This window comes from Stigmatopora argus, chromosome 15 (genome assembly GCF_051989625.1).
Source record: "Stigmatopora argus isolate UIUO_Sarg chromosome 15, RoL_Sarg_1.0, whole genome shotgun sequence".
Lineage (NCBI taxonomy): Eukaryota > Metazoa > Chordata > Actinopteri > Syngnathiformes > Syngnathidae > Stigmatopora > Stigmatopora argus.
The window spans coordinates 15,120,038-15,137,509 of record NC_135401.1 but is presented as its reverse complement, the minus strand read 5'-3'; the positions used below and the strand labels follow the sequence as shown (position 1 = coordinate 15,137,509).

General features: G+C 43.2%; 2 protein-coding genes across 4 annotated transcripts in view; both read right to left on the bottom strand.

The window, feature by feature from the left end:
- Positions 1-14,233: 14,233 nt before the first annotated feature.
- Positions 14,234-17,472, bottom strand: part of mgaa (MAX dimerization protein MGA a) — a 98,475-nt gene continuing 95,236 nt past the window's right edge. For all 3 annotated transcript variants that reach the window (XM_077620961.1, XM_077620960.1, XM_077620962.1), the window contains one exon: positions 14,234-14,686. In XM_077620961.1, coding sequence (XP_077477087.1) covers positions 14,382-14,686 — 305 coding nt within the window. In that variant the 3' untranslated portion in view covers positions 14,234-14,381. The remainder of the gene's footprint in view (positions 14,687-17,472) is intronic.
- The window catches only part of LOC144090073 (uncharacterized), a 4,693-nt gene continuing 4,658 nt past the window's right edge, over positions 17,438-17,472 (bottom strand). Inside the window, exon 3 of the mRNA XM_077621389.1 lies at positions 17,438-17,472. This exon is cut by the window's right edge and continues 98 nt beyond it. Within this exon, the coding sequence (XP_077477515.1) occupies positions 17,438-17,472 (35 nt within the window).

The following is a 17,472-nucleotide window of genomic DNA, read 5'->3' as shown; positions in this document are numbered from 1 at the left end:
TTGATGAACATAGAAAGGGAATTGTGAATAGAAAAGAGTTTTGTAAGTGAATAGAAAGGATTTTTGTAAGTGAGCTGAAAGAGAATGGAATTAATTGATAAGTTTGTACGGAGATGTAGAAGCACAGGTTTTTAAAGACAAGCTAAAATTAGACGCGAGTTGGATAAACAATTTTGTACGTTGAAAGGAAATTTACATTTTACGGGTCAAAAGCGTTTGTCCGTAGCATTGAGAAAAAAGAAAAAAAAGGGAAAAGGAGCGTGAGGTCACAGCTAAGGCAGAACTAAAAAAAAATAATAATAAAAAAAAAAAAAGTGAAATGAGGGAGTGAGTAGTTGGACAGAGAGAGGAGGTACCTTTCCCCTTTGCCCTCAGGGAGGAGGCGTGATATATGATCCTTCTTAGAAATGTGGCACTAAATAACCCCCCCCCTGGCAAGGGGAGGAAGTGCATGGCTGATGGGGCTTTTGGCCTGGATCAGTGGACAGAGCTGCGCGCTTGACATGAGACATCAGGTACGAATGATTGGAGCAGCTATTGTCGAGGGTCTTCCGGAACCTATGTATGATGACGAGAAGGTCAAAGAAAAATTCTAAACAGGAAAAGATAGAGCAATCCGTCCAGATGTTCCAAGCTATGGTGGGGCCCGAGGTGGTCAGTTCAGTGGTGGACACTGTGGTCATGGGCGTGGTTTCTCTGGTGGCCGGGGAAGAGGGTACTCAGGACAAGGCCAACAAGGCAAGGCAACTGTTTTGTGTGTGGCGGTATTGGACACGGGGCACATGATTGTCCCAGTAAACAGCAGCAACCGCAACAACCGTTCCCACGGCAACCCAAGCACAGCAGTATGGCCCACTACAGCAACAGCGGCCTACGCGCGGAGGAGGACGAGGCGCTGGTGGACCATGGCGGCTCAGGCAGCTGGCCCAGTCACCTGGACAATATTATCAGGGCGGAGATGATTATTACGGTCCATGAGATCCTCCACACTCCGAAGAGAGGTGCCCGAGAGGCTCCTGTGAATTTGATGGGAAGAGACTTGTTGATGTCTATTGGAGCTACCATCTTATGTGGGCCGGATGGCCTCACAGTGACTTGACCAAATGGTGCAAAGATTCCGTGTTCACAACCAATATGAACATGTGGACAGTGGTGGACAATCTATAGGTCACGTTTTGAGCCTGAAACTCCGGCCACTGGGGGACTGTTGTCTGTATATCACCGGTGGAAATCATTCATTGACTGACTCCGGCCTTACCATCCACCCATGGATGATTTTCATTGTACGTTGTTTTACTGTTTTCAGAAGGTTCTTGGAACACCCTGGCAGTTGAAAGAATCGAAAAGGTGTGGTACAAAATGTCGGACACAGCCGACCCACACATTGCTTTGGCTCTGTCTCCTGGTCATGAGGCTCGCCGGCTCGGTCCAATGGTCACGACCAGCACCCCTTCACAGATGCGGAGGCCACTCACCCGACAAACTAAGCACACCCTGTGCAAACAAAAAGAGGGGGGTCGCCCATAGCGCTTACTGCTCCTTTATCACCTGGAGCCAGGGGAGAGAGAGAGCCCCCACCAGCCCAGCCCAAGGCCCCCTCCCTCTGCGCAAACAGGGAGGGGGAGGGATAGAGAGATGTAGAGAGAGAGATAGTTGACAGTATTGGGATATATTAGTGACAAATTATGGGTCCTCTATTAGACACTGAAATTTATAATTAGGAATGAAAAAAGCAGCAGTACTCCAAATGTGAAAATTGAAGTGAAGAAACAAATCTGCTATGCGAAATTTAGGAGCACTGAGAAAAAAACCCAAAGACAGTGCATGATAAGAAATTCCAAAAGTACTATGGATTCATAGTGATAATGGCATCCAAATTTTGTTAACAGAATAATTGACTGAATTGATCAAAGGTTCCATATTTTGTTATGAAATTATCGCGCCTACATAACGAGGTCAGGCGGACAGAAAAATATGGAAATCCTATTTAGTAGACCATACCAAATGCCATTATTCACTACACGATTGGAAGTGGATGATGAGGCTAATCTGGCTATCTGCATAAAAGAAAAAACTTTAAAGAAACGCATTAATTTTGGGTTGGCAGAGGGAGATTGTGCTTCTTAACAGGAAACATGGAGAGCACGCATGAGCAACCCAGGATGAGAGTGTCCGTGCAAGTGTTGTTGACCCACAGGCAGACATGAGAATGGCCGATCCACCTGGTGCACTGTAAGAGGGTTCTCTCAATTGAAACGTTTGAGGAGAGAGGTAAGATAAACTTTTGACGTAATCAGGCGTAATGGCAAGTACTCCAATATTGATTGGAAAGATTATTGCTCGGGGAGCAATGCTGTAAACCATAAGGAACTTTTTATATTGATTTTTTTGTCTCCATAAAAAAAAGATGAAAGCGTTTCAATTGAGACCAAACCTTCGTACAGATTTTTAAAGTAAACAATTAGAAAGAGAATGGATAGAAATGTAACTGGATTTTAATTTTATGCCAGAATGTTGGAAAAGATTGATTAAGAAAGTTTTATAGGAGATGATTGGCAAACTCCAAAGACAATGGAATGTTACATTTGATAAAAAGACTACTAGACTGGGATATTTGGAATTTCAGATAACTGAGTTTACTATGCAACGCGATACACATTATTGAATGAATTAGGACTTGATTAATATGCATTTTAAAAGTAATGAGTTTTAATTGCACTAAAGGACAAAAGTGGCACCATTACTCACAGTTGCGCCCGGCCCCAGACTTTGTGCCTGCCAATGGTGAGCATAAAGGTTGACCGCCCGGACGGGCAGGTCAAGAGAGGGAATGTGACGATGGCAAGAATTGGATCAAAGTCGGACTCGAAAGTGTCTGAACAAAGATTGACTATTCTGCTTGCTGGCTTGTGCTTCGTGTGGACTATGTTGACGTTTGAACATATGGTGCAGGATGACAGAAGTGATGGAGCGAAAGGAGAACGAGTGATGGTGTATCATTCCTGTAATGGAACGGTATGGTATGAAGCAGAGCAAAATGGTGGTAAGACGCTGACACAGACACAACAACTACTGCTAAATCTGAAGTGTAAACAACCGACACAGGTGCAAGACCAGTTTTGAAAATCATGGCAGCAACTGCTGTATCCAAAAACTGTCTCTTTGGTTTCCTATATAACAAGACTCTGCAAGGAGAGTGCAGCCAATTGGACTTGGCCTTTCCACTGACATATATGGAAAAGAAAAAGCCCATGTTTGACACCCATGTTGCACAACAAAATTTCACCTCCCTAAAGTTAAATGGGACTGGCCCTGGGATTGGAAATATCCACGAGTCATGGTGTAATGAAAATGTGTCTTTGCCAGCAGGAATCCCTCTCGCTCGTGCTGATGTTTGGCTGTGGTGTGGAGCGAAAGTGTTGTACGATAGGCTTCCCTCCAATGCCTCAGGTAAGTGCGCCCTAGTAACGCTGATCATGCCAATTAGTGTGACAGCATTAGACATGGCCGGAATAAATTGGGAAGGCGTTGGACGGTGGGGAAGAATCCCCTTCCTTGTGAGGAAGAAAAGGGACATGCAAGAATGGTTAAAGGCAGGAGACCCCAAGTATATAGATGCAATTGGAGTTCCGAGAGGGGTCCCTGATGAATACAAATTGGTGGATCAAGTGGCGGCAGGATGGGAGAGTATTTTCCTGTTCGTTACAGTAAACAAAAATGTGGACCGGATTAATTATGTCCACTACAATGTCCAACGATTGGCGAACTTCACCACCTTGGCACTCCAGGCAGTGCATGAGCAATTAGCAGCCACGTCTCTTATGGCATTCCAAAATAGAATGGGTTTAGATATGGTGTTAGCTGAAAGAGGAGGAGTGTGGTATTTTTGGGGATCAGTGCTGTACTCTGATTCCCAACAATACGTCTCCTGACGGTCGCCTTACTAAGGCATTGGAGGGTCTGCGCACGCTAAGTAACAAAATGAAGGAGCACTCAGGTGTGGACACCAGTTGGTACTCTGACTGGTTAAACGGCTTTGGCGAATACAAAAGCTTGATTGCATCAATGCTGGTTTCTATCGCTGTGTTTACCGCTATTATGGTGTTTTGCGGATGTTGCTGTATTCCATGTATCAGATCATTAACTGTCAGGACAATTGAACGCACGTTGGGGCCACGCACTCCGGGTGGCCAGTACATGATGATCCCTCAGAAGGACCCCCAGGAGGCGGAGACAGCTGTGGCCCTCCGGGAGTTCGGGATGTGAGTATGGGAAGGTAGCCTCAGGGATCTGAGGCCATGAGGAGAGTATGAATTTTTTACTGATTTTTTACTAGAATGAAATCTTATACTGATTTTTAGTTTTCTACAGATTTTTTAATTGTTTACTGATTTTTAGCTTATGGCCATTGATTTTAGCTCGTGTGTAACAATAAAACAAGGTATTCGAGTGATGACCTCAGTCGTCTGAGGTCATGAGAGGGAATAAAGGAATATAACAGTTTGAGCTTAAAGTAGTTCATTAGATGTTCCTACATCCTGTGGAATGTTGAGTGTGCGCGAGGTCACAGGACAGGATTTAGGGGGGTTGACAGTGGAATGTTTGCAGATCCCGTGGGGGTTCGCACCAGTGGGATGTTGTACAGATGCTGAGGAGGGAAGACTACAACTGGGCGGAACCGGCGGGAGATTCTGCAGGGGAATAAAGACCAATGAGCAAGCTAAAGTTAACTGCAGTATACACATAGCCAATAGAATAATGCCAGGATGCCTTTGTTGTTGTGTCATTTGCATATTGTGTAGTATAATTCATTTGCTGGGCAACTCAGATGTAGTACTATGTCGACTGGTGGCAACAGAGACGTATAGAGCTGTGCTGAGAGGGACCTGGGACCCAGTTGTATGTATTAGATTTGTGTGTTAGGAATAAATCCACTCGTGTGTGAAACTGCTAGCTTCCTGATACCTTTCTATTGCAGAACGAGCGCGCAAATTGTTGGATGAGTGGCAGTTGGGTAAGGTCACAAATTGGAGTCAGATTACTAACTTAACTTTAATATAATTATAGAGAAAATTCCCAACAACAGGCAAAAGCAAAGGAGGAGGACTGTACATGTTTATACGTAATGAATGGTGTTGTGACAATAGGATCATTGACACTCACTGTTCCCGGGATTTAGAGTTATTGGCAATACGGTGTAGGCCCTATTATCTACCGAGAGAGCAAACTGTCGTCATAGTAACGGCTATCTATATACCTCCGAATGCTAACGTTAACACGGCACTTAACCTCCTGCTAACGGCTGTAAACAAACAACAGCTTGACCACCCCGATGGAGTTTTTATTGTCGCTGGTGATTTCAACAAGGCGTGTTTAAAGACTGTTTTACCTAAGTTTATTCAATACGTAAATTGTAATACTAGAGGAGACAAAACTCTTCACCATGTCTATTCTAACATCAAACATGCTTATAAAGCCACTTCCCTCCCTCACCTAGCTGGATCAGATCACCTCTGCCTATCTCTCACCCCCGCTTACACTCCACTCCGGAGGCAAACAGCGCCACAAATAAAGATAATAAAAACTTGGCCCGACGACGCACTCTCAGCTGCAGGACTGTTTTTCCCGCACCAACTGGGAACTTTTTGTACACGACAACCTCCAGGACTACACGGACTCTGTACTTTCTTACATAAAAAACTGCATTGACAACGTCACTATAGATAAACGAATACGGGTTTTTCCTAACCAAAAACCCTGGATGACCAATGAGACACAGGCACTCATCAAATGCCGTAACTCAGCCTTTAGATCAGGGGAGAAGATAAAATATAGAGCTGCCAGAGCTGAGCTGAAAAGAGGCATTAAAAAGGCCAAGGCAGCATATACCAAGAAAATTGAGGAGCACTTCACAGAAAATAACCCAAAGAAGATGTGGCAAGGAATACGACATATTACCAACTACAATAACAATAATGTCTGTTAACGCAGATGCCTCACTGGCGGAGAAATTGAACCGTTTCTTTGCCCGCTTTGAGACTGACAAATCAGACCCAGTCTCAACACCCCCACCACCACCCTGCAGCAATACACTGACGTTCCGGGAACAGGAAGTGAGACTGGTAATGCGGTCTGTGAACACCAGGAAGGCTGCTGGCCCAGACGGAGTACCTGGGAAGGTGCTCAAAGCCTGTGCTGACCAGCTGGCTGGAGTCTTCACAAACATTTTCAATTGTTCCCTGCAACAATCCATCATTCCATCCTGTCTGAAATCTGCCACCATCATCCCTGTCCCTAAAAAGCCAACCATTGACAGCCTGAATGATTATAGGCCTGTTGCACTCACCCTGCAACAATCCATCATTCCATCCTGTCTGAAATCTGCCACCATCATCCCTGTCCCCCAAAAGCCAACCATTGACAGCATGAATGATTATAGGCCTGTTGCACTCACGCCTGTGATCATGAAGTGCTTTGAAAAGTTGGTAGCCCACCATATCAGGAATACAATCCCTCCCTCAATTGACCCTCACCAGTTTGCTTATAGAGCAGGGGTCTCAAACTCAATTTACCTGGGGGCCGCTGGAGGCAGAGTCTGGGTGAGACTGGGCCGCATCAGGATTTCCACAAGAAAAGCGCTGATAAAACATTCCAACGTTATCAAATATCTTTATTTTTTGACAAAAAATAATGAATTAAATAAATTAACTTAAAGATGAATAAAAAATAAATCAATCAGTAATACAAAAATAAAATAATAATAATGAGCATACAGTAGATATACACTGGCTGGCTAAGTAGAGAAAATGAATTATTTTTATTCCGTTTCAAATGTCTGTATTAACAGCTCTTTAACCTTTAACTTTCTGAACTTGAATGGAACATTGAACATGAAATATTCTGAACACGGCTTCTCTTGCCTACTTCTTGCTGCTAGAGACCTGGCAGCGCTTTCTCTCACATAGCTGAGTCACATTTGGCTTGAGGGGGGAAGCAGTGGAGACCCTCAGTAGAGCTTGAAGATCCTCATCAGTAAGTCTGGACCTGTACTTGGACTTATTGAAGTTCAAGGTGGAGAAGTTACACAAGTATGTGCTCCCAAAAAGGCACATGGTCCGCTTGAACATTCAGGAAAGTTCAGGGAAGCTGGGGATCAACTCTCTCAAAAATTGCCCAAGCTTGTCTGCTTCTCCACTCACCTCCCTGAACTTGGCTTTGAGTGCAGAGTTGCACTGCAGGTCAATGAGCTCCATTTGAAGCTCCGGAGGGGCATCTTGCACATCAAAAGAGAAGGGGTCCGCAAAAATTTGAAATGTGGCTTTGTGTGTCTTGAAGTCTGCAAATCTGTGATCAAATTCCTCCTGTAGCTTCGAAATGGCCTCAACATACTTCTCACCACTGAATGGTGTGCCTGCATCCACGAGAGCCTTGCATGCTGGGTAATGGCAAAGGTTTGTCTGAGAGAGCTGGGATTTCCATAACACAAGTTTAGTGCAGAATGCTCTCACGTTGTCATAGGCAGCACTGATAAGTTGCCCCTAGCCTTGTAGCTTCTTGTTCAGTATATTAAGCTCATGTGTGATATCAACAAGAAAAGCCAAGTCCATGAGCCATTTGGGATCACTTAGCACAGGAACAGCAACCCCATCTATCTCCATGAAGTCTTTTACTTCTGCTCTCAACTCAAAAAATCTCTTCAACACGTTTCCCCTGCTGAGCCAACGTACCTCAGTGAAGTAGAGCACATCCCCATATTCTGACTCCATTTCCTCTAAAAAAGCACGGAACCTTCTGTGCTTTAAGCCCCTGGATCTGATTTCGTTGATGCATTTCACAACGACAGACATCACATTGTCAAACTTCAGGCATCTGCTGCAAAGGGCCTGCTGATGGATAATGCAGTGCAGAGCTATGGCCTCCTCCACACCCTCCTCTTCCAGTTTTTGTTGGCAGAAAGGCTGATGTGGTTGAACAGACTTTCCTTTTCTGGACAGACAATATGTGCAGCCTGTAATATGCACTTTTTGATAAATTCACCTTCTGTGAATGGCTTACCTGCTTTAGCAATCAACTCACAAATGGCGTAGCTAGCTTCGACTGCTGCATTACTGTCTTTGGTAGCCTTCTTGAAGAAATCCTGTTGCCTCAGAAGACGTGTTGTAAGACTGGCAACCTGGTTGGCTCTCTCATCTCCCTGGTATTTTTCGTACTCCTCAGCATGTCTCGTAGTATAATGACGTTTCAAATTGTATTCCTTGTGCACCGCAACTTTTTCAGTGCAAATGAGACACGTCGGGGTGTGTGCGCACTTTCGCTCTCCGATCGTATTGGATTACGGCAGTTCTCCGAATTTCTCAAGTGTCATGTTAACGCACTTACTGTTAAGTTTCAGTTTCACTCGCGGAGATGGCTACAGACACTGACACAGGCTGGATCACGGATCATAGCGCCTCATTCAGTTCTATGCTGAGAGCAGCGGAGGAGTGTGCGCGCCGAGCGGAGTGATCGGCTTCACGTCTTCTCCTCCGCCCAGCTGATTGGAGGAATGAATGAGTGATTGAGCGAGGCACTGGACAGCCCGGCCGATGTCCCGCCCTCCAGAGCCGTATAGCTCACCGTGATTGGTTCATTCAGCTCCAAACACAACAAGTGTCATTCATATCAATCTTGCGGGCCGCACGAACATTAATCTTTCATATTAAGACGGGGGCCGCAAATTATCATCCCGAGGGCCGCAGTAGGCCCGCGGGCCGCGAGTTTGAGACCCATGTTATAGAGCAAACAGGTCCACTGAGGATACTATTGCCATTGCTCTTCATACAGCACTGAGCCACCTGGAACACCATGGGAACTACGTGAGGATGCTCGTCATTGACTATAGCTCAGCCTTCAACACCATAAAACCGGACATTCTGACTGACAAACTCTCCCACCTTGGACTATCCTCTTCAATCTGCTGCTGGATAAAGAACTTCTTGACCAACCGACCACAGACTGTTAGACTTGGTCCCCACCTCTCTTCCTCCATTACACTGAGCACTGGCTCCCCTCAAGGCTGTGTACTGAGTCCTCTTCTGTACTCCCTGTACACATACGACTGTACACCCACCCACCAGTCTAACGCCATCATCAAATTCGCTGACGACACCACTGTAGTCGGACTCATCTCAGGAGGGGATGAGTCGGCTTACAGAGATGAGGTCAACAAATTGTCTTCGTGGTGCTCGGTGAACAATCTCACACTGAACACCACGAAAACCAAAGAAATAATCCTGGACTTTCGCAAACACGGCACAGATCTGGCCCCACTCCTCATAAATGGAGTATGTGTAGACAGGGTCCAGTCCTTTAAATTCCTGGGGGTCCACGTCACGGATAACCTCTCATGGTCTACAAACACCACGGCAGTGGTGAAGAAGGCTCAGAAACGACTCCATTTCCTCAGGGTACTTAGGAAGAACAACTTGGGCACCAAGCTTCTGATAACCTTCTATAGAACCACTGTAGAGAGCATCCTGGCGTACGGCATCACCGTGTGGTACGCTGGAAGCACGGCGGCAGACAAAAAGGCCATGCAGAAAGTGATTAACACTGCCCAGAGGATTGTCGGCTGCTCTCTGCCCTCACTGGAAGACATTGGCAGCCCTCGTTACCTCAGCAGAGCCAAGAACATCATAGGGGACCCTTACCATCCTGGTCACAATCTGTTCCAGCTGCTGCCCTCTGGCAGACGCTATAGGTCCCACAAAGCACGGACAAATAGGCTTAAGGACAGTTTTTTCCCACATCCATCAGAAATCTAAACTTGCGGTAACATAACACACATTCCCTTCTGCGGTAATATGAAAAGATGTTTGGATGGTGATCTGCCTCCTACTAGCTGACTGAAGGTAAGGTAAGTGAAAGACAGTGAGAGGTAAGCGACCTGTATCCATAACAGCAGAATGCCAAATTACAAGTCCGTAACTTGCACTTATTTAGGTCTTTTGCCGAGTAAACACAGCTTATGGAGAAGCACCACCAATTTCGTCACACGCAGTTTCTGGGTGTGATGACAAGTAGGCTTTTTGTGTTGTTAATGACGACAGGGCCTATGTCCGATTATTATTACCGTAATTACTCGAATATAACGTGCACTCGAAAATAACACGCAGGTAATTTTGGGCCAAAAAAATCTGGAAAAACGCAGTACTCGAATATAGTGCGCACCTAAAATTTCCCGCAGACGAAAATCAGAAATCTTACCTTTTTTTCTTCGTTTCACGATTGTTTTGTTCAAAACCGGATAGAGAAATCTTCAGGTACGAGCGTGTCGAGTGTCGTGCAGTTGGGAGTTATGCGTTTGAATTTTAGGGCAATAGATGATACACAGAGTGGACAAACATATCATGTAGACATGTTATTTTGCAATACCTTTTAGACTTCCTTGAACATTGACTACATTTCAATTGACAATACCATGTTTTAATTCAAATATCTATTGTCATTCTCAAACAAGAAAAGGAAAATACAAATTGAATAAATAAATGATTTGAAGATATGCACAATGGAAAAGACTATCACATGTAACAAGGGAATGTACTGCCCCCCGCTGGACATATTTTTAAATACAAGTACGTACTACACTACAATGTAGTATTCTACTTTCCAGCTTATTAATGCAGGATTGTGATGTTTGTGAGGCTTGACGATCTTTAATATGCGTGTATTTTGAATTCAAAGTTGGAAATTGCACAATGTCCGTGCGTCAAAGTGAGTTTGACAATGCTTTTTTCGATCGAAAATTTGTAATTTATTTTAGTTATTGATTATAACACGCACCCCCAACTATTGGAATTAATTATATAGCAAAATATGCGTGTTATATTCGAGTAATTACGGTATGTCCGATTATTATTAAATATTCCCTTGAAATTTTACTCGTATCTCAAATTGCTCGTATGTTGGGGCACTCGTATGTCGAGGTATTACTGTACACTACATACATATACAAATATACACACATACATATAGACATATATTTTACATCTATATTCACACATCTGCTTTTCCTCACAAGTGTTGCATGGGTGCTGGAGCCTACCCCAGCCAACTACTTTGAATTGGCGGAGAATTTCTGCAACTCAAAATGCTTTTAAATATCTTGTGTGGCCTCCATGAGCTTGTATGCATGCTTGACGATGTCGCGTCAAGATCCAAAAAAGACGACGGATAGTGTATGGTCTACCAACGACAGGGCAATTTTTCCACTGCCAATGCCTTTTCTAATGTTACCTGTTTGAATCTTACAGGGCATGGTCTGAATCTGGGGGCGGTTAATGGGACATGGTGTGCCCATGTTCCAAGACAAACTGTGCCACGTTTTGACTTATGGTGGTGATGTGGTGCAAATAAATTATATAACTCCTGTCAAAAAGAAACATGACTGTGCTTTGTTTTAACTGTTCTTACCAGTACCTGTTTTTCTATCTACAGTCGAGGAGATACAATTGGTGGCTGAGAATTTCGGTGTGGCAGCTGGCCTCTCTCAACGGCGTTGAGCCTCATTGAGGGACGGCGATCCGACTTACGTTGATGCAATTTGCATCCATAGAGGCGTACCAAAGTATGTGTTGGTTGGCCAAATTGCAGCAGGAATCTATTTCTCTTTGGGTTGCTCCAAAAAAATATGGATAGGATAAACATCATCCATTACAATGTCTAAAAAAACTATACTGAGCAGCGATTTGTAGTAATGAAGAAACACTTGGCAGCCACCAGTCTTATGGCTTTCCAGGACCGCGAAGCGGTTGATATGCCTCTGGCAGAGTGTGTGCAATATTTGGAGATCAGTGTTGCACCTTTATTCCCAACGACCTGTCACCCAATGGGTCACTAACCAGAGCCGTTGAAGGTCTGTAGACCCTGAACCAGAAATGAAGAGGCATTCTGGAGTGGAACTGTCCGCCTGAGCAGACTGGTGGGATAAGACCTTCGGCAAGTATATAGAATTGGTCTTCTCTGTGGGGATCTCAGTGGCTGTTTTGCTACTACTTTGACATTGTGTGGGTGTTGTCTTATCCCCTGCTTACGGTCTTTGCTAAACCGACTTGTAGTTACTGCAATTGCCCTAACAAATTCCAAATTGCAAGAATTGTATCCACTTATTAGACAGCCTACTGGTGAGAATATTGATGTCCATAATTATGCTAATTATGAAAGTGAATTGGACGAGATTGATTTTGTTCTTCCTTTTTCAGACCAGAATTGCAAGTAAGGTGAACTCGGTTAAAGATCGTGCCAACGGACTTCCAAGTTTATTTGTATTTGTTATAAAATATGAATGAAATATAGCCGGAAGGAAGTTTTATTAAGGAAATAGGATTATGTACAAATATATAATAACAGGGGGGAATGCTCGGATTATTAGTTTCATAATTATATATTTGCTTGCAATGAAGAATGCTTTGCTTAACTATTAAACTTAGCTTCATATTTTTATATGGTTGCTTGCAACAAAGCAGATGCTTTGCTCCTGAGAACAAAACGCCTTGGACTGCTTGGAGTGGACTAAAAACACAGAAGATTCAAAACACCTTGAGCTGCACACAACTTTCAGACCTTCATTTGTTCTGACTATATTGACGTCTCACTTCTGTTTCCCACCCCTCCCTTGAGAGTTGAGACGTCCATTGTAACCAGGGTCCTTGAAGTTAATAAACAACAATAAAGGTGTGTGAGGCCAGAACAGAGCGGGGACTGGTGCTCAACGGTTTGTTCTCCTAGCAAGAAAAATCCAGAAAATTGTCTTTTTTCTTTATTTGTGCGTGCATTTGGGAAAGCCTATTGGTGAACCTATCAGTTTTTCGTTCTTTCGTTCATTTGTTCTTTCATTCATTCATTCATTTTCTGAACAGATTTATGCTCAATTGTGTCGCGGGGGATGCTGGAGCCTATCCCAGCTGACTTTGGGCCAGAGGTGGGTGAAACCTTAAATCGCTGGCCAGCCAATCAATCGCAGGGCACGAGGAGACAGACAACCATTCATGCCACACTCATACCGAGGGGCAATTTAGAGTCCAATCAGCCTACCATGCATGTTTTTGGAATGTGGGAGGAAACTGGAGTACCCATGGTAAACCCACGCAAGCCCGTTATTTCATACTTTACTGCTCGGACCTCCGAAATCAAATGGAGTAGACTTCAAATACAGACGCTCCCCTACTTACGAACGAGTTGCATTCCAAGCGATTGTTCATAAGTTGAATTTGTTTGCAAGTTGTTTCAGTGCTATATTTTGTATTATAATTTATGTTTAAGGCCTTTATAAGTATATTGAAGGTTTATATAAGTGCATTTGTATGTTTAATGCTTGTATAAGTAACCAGCATTGGTTTGTACTGAAAAAAACATCTAATTGGATAACTTAAAATGGAGATAATACATACAGTACTGTATACATACATTAGAGAGAGGGAGAGAGATATTTACTAGAAACTGGCCGAAAGAAGCTATCTAATAAAAATTGCACAGTTTTCTTCTTTTTTTCATCATAAATGTTGCGGTAGCACTGTATGGCATCATTCAATTGATTTGCAAACTTTGTGCAACGTTCAATATTTGGGTCCTGCTGCTCGATCTTTATGTTTATTAATGGTACTGACGGTGGAACGATTCAAGTTGTATTCCCGTGCAATGCTCACCACTTTCTCACGCGCATCAAGTTTCTTTATTATTGCCACTCGTTTCAAATGAAATGGCTTGCCTCTTCCTTGCACCTCCCTCACTAAAAGCCTTTTGCTTTTCACCAACCATATTGAATAATGGATGCACGAGATATTTAATGATAAAAATGAAAAAGGTTCTTTGCGCACTGGAGACACGTTCACGCACTTCCGCATTGCAACGAACTGGGCAGAGGAAGGTGGATGCTGGGTGAGCTGAGCTCTCACAGCGCCAGGCGTCGGTATTAGCGGCGGAAAGAAGCACTACTCGGTAAAAGGCGCGCAATACAAAGTCAAACTTACGAACATTTTTCGACATAAACGCAATTTGCAGACATGTTCGTATGTACCGTTGTTCGTAAGTAGGGGAGGGTCTGTACTGTTAATTTTTGTTTTGTTTTTTGGTCAAAAAATAGTGGAAAAAAACTCTTTATGGTTGCAGTTTTTAGAACAACCAATCTATTGTCTTTACCTTGATATTTGCTGTCAGCCAAACTATATTGACTTTACACCTTGAAATTTGCAATAAGTTCAAGAACAAATGTGATCAAACTTTATTTAAATTAGTGTTGTGGACACCCATTATGTAAATACAAAGTAGAAAAATAAAACTTTAGAAACAACATTTAAGCAATCATTCACCAAGGTCACAACCAAGTGTCCATCCTTGTGACATTGTCATGTGGGCGAAAGCCCCCGCAGGCCAAGTGGAACCAACCTAGGCATAGGCCTGCAGGACTTTTCTTCTCCCTGAGTTGCCGTGCCATTGGGTGCCGACGTCTCTGCAGGGGGTGAGAAGTCCGCTTGCGCCCCGCCTGCCTTCATATGCAACAACGGGGGAGGAGCTGGAGTGTGGCCGTTTTGTTCCGAGACCTCATCCTTGCGAGGCTTCGGGGGCAGCGGTGATTCGGGCAGAGGGGCAGAAGTCGGCGGAAGCTCAACGGGTTGAAGCGGTGCAGGGCACAAGCTGTTCGGGTTGTCCTCTGTAAAAGACAAAACTTGAGTGTTTTTTTTTTCAAAGTAAAAGATGGTGTTTGCAAATATTTTTAAAAAGGACAAATTATTAGAAGGTATGCCCAATTTTTGGGAGGTGCAAAACTTTGACTCAAGTACGAATACTACATTAATTTGTTTTCAATCTATTTTAATATTTACTTTCATTTAGTTTTTTTAAATTGAGTCATTTATTAAATGTTTACTTTTATCGATATACAGTGACGGGAAAAATATTTGCCCCTTTCTGATCTCTGTGGTTTTTGTATATTTATCACACACAGGTTTCAGACCATCAAATCATTTCTGTATGACACAGAGACAACTCAAGGAAAGAGAAAATAGAGTTTCTTAAGGATGATTTGATTTACCAAAGCAGGAAAAAAATATAAACTCGTCTGGCCCTCTGTGAAAAAGTAATTGCCCCCCTTTGTTAATTCACAAAATTACTGCAACTAATCACAATTGTAGGAAAGCTGAGTTTAATTTCACAGGCCACACCCACACCTGATTACCACCACGTGTTGAATCAAGGCAACACTGAAATAGAATGTGTCAGACAAAGTGAAGTAGGCTACATGATCAGTGAGTGCACCATGCCACGATCTAAAGAAATTTAAGAAGAAATGCAAAAAAGTGATGGGCATCTATAATTCTGGAAAAGGTTATGAAGCCATTTCAAAGGCTTGGGGTCTCCAGCGAACCACTGTCAGAGACAATATCCACAAATGGAGAGAAATGGGAATAGTGGCAAACCTTCCCGGAAGTGGTCAGCCAGCTAAAATTACTCCAAGAGTGCGACGACGACTCATCCAGGAAGTCACAAAAGAACCTAGAAAAACATCGAAAGAACTGCAGGCCTCAGTTAAGGACAATGTTCATGACTCTACTATGAGAAAAACACTGTCCAAAGCTGGCATCCATGGCAAAGTTCCAAGGCAAAAACCATTGCTGTCCAAAAAATATATAATGGCTCGTCTTACGTTTGCCAAAAAACATTTTGATAATCCTCCATAGTTTTGGAAGAGCATTCCGTGGACTGATGAGTCAAAAGTTGAACTTAATGGAAGGTGTGCGGCCAGTTAAATTTTGCAAAAAAAAAATCCACAGCATTCCATCAAAAGAACACTATCCCGACAGTGAAGCATGGTGGTGGCAGTATGATGGTCTGTGACTGCTTTGGTGCCTCAGGACCAGGACAACTTGCTGTACATGATGGAAGAATTAATCCTGCTGTCTACCAGCAAATTTGAAGGAGAACGTCCGGCCCTGAGTTCGTGCGCTCAAACTCAAGCGCTCTTGGAGCATGCAGCATGACACCTATCCAAAGCACACAAGCAGGTCCACTTCTGAATGGCTAAAATAAAACAAAGTAATGGTTACGGTTTTAGACTGCCCAAGTCAAACTTCTGATTTAAATCCTGTTGAAATGCTGTGGTTTGATCTGAAACGAGATGTTCATGCTAGAAAACCCCCCAATTATTGCAGAAATGAAACAATTCTGCACCGAAGAGTGGCTCAAAATTCCTCCAAAGTGTTGTGAAAGACTCATCACAAATAACCGTTAACGCTTGATTTCAGTTATTGCTGCCAAAGTTGGCACAACCCGTTATTAGGTTCGGACGGCAATTACTTTTTCAGAGGGCCAGACAAGTTTGTCATTTTTTCTGCCTTGGTAAATAAAATCATCATTTAGAAACAAAATTTTCTATTTCCTTTGGTTGTCTCTGTTTCATACTAAAACTGGTTTGATGACCTGAAACCTATGTGTTAGCCAAATATGCAAAAAAACACAGAAATCAGGAAGGGGGCAAATACTTTTTCACGGCAATGTAACTGCATATTTTGCTATAAAAATTAATTTAAATAAATATATAATAATAATAAATAAATATAATAAATCTTAGTAATTTGTGCTGAGAAACTTTTTACATTCGGGGGAACGAATTATTTGTATTTAGTTCTATTCTATGGGAAACGTTGATTTGAGATACGCCTAAATCGACATACGAGCTCAGTCCCAGAATGCATTAAGCTTGTATCTCAAGGTACCACTGCAACTGGAAACTCAAGACGGCCATGACATTATGTTCTTTATAAATGCATGTAAACATTTACCACCGTTGTATTTTCTTTAGAAATGTATCATTCATCCTGACAAAATTAAACATCCCCTGAACTGTACCATATTTCACCGACTTAAAGGGTGTTGTCTCTTGATATTTCTGTTTTTTGCCCATACACAAGGCGCTTCGGCTCAATGGGCGTATTAAATGCTAGCGCTCGCATGAAACATACTCTAGTGTGCATGCCAGAGTATGTTTTAAAAAAGGCAGTAGGACGAAAAACTGAGTTTGATTGTGCTTTGTTGATTTAAAGTCTACTGACGTTACTCAGTCAAAGCATTCAACCATCTACAAATCTTGTAAAGTCCTCATCTTCTGTATCAAACAAAGTTCGGGGGAGTGGGCGAGTTCGCCGTGCAACGCGCATGGTTCATTATAATTGTCAGTCAGAGTTGTCGCTGTGACCTTTCGTAAAAGTGATGCCCGCCGGCTTAGGCAAAAGCTAACCTTGCTTGCTTACACTTGAGCCCAGACATCCACAACCTGTTCACAAAGCATCACGTAATCCGCATGGGCCTGCCTGCCAGTGTTTGTACAACATAGGACATCTATTGCTCCCGAGCTGTTGGCCTGACATCTGCGGAATCTCAGCATTGTCTTTGTTGCTTGCGGAAGCTAATTTTCCAGCTCGCTCCACAATTGAAGCATGG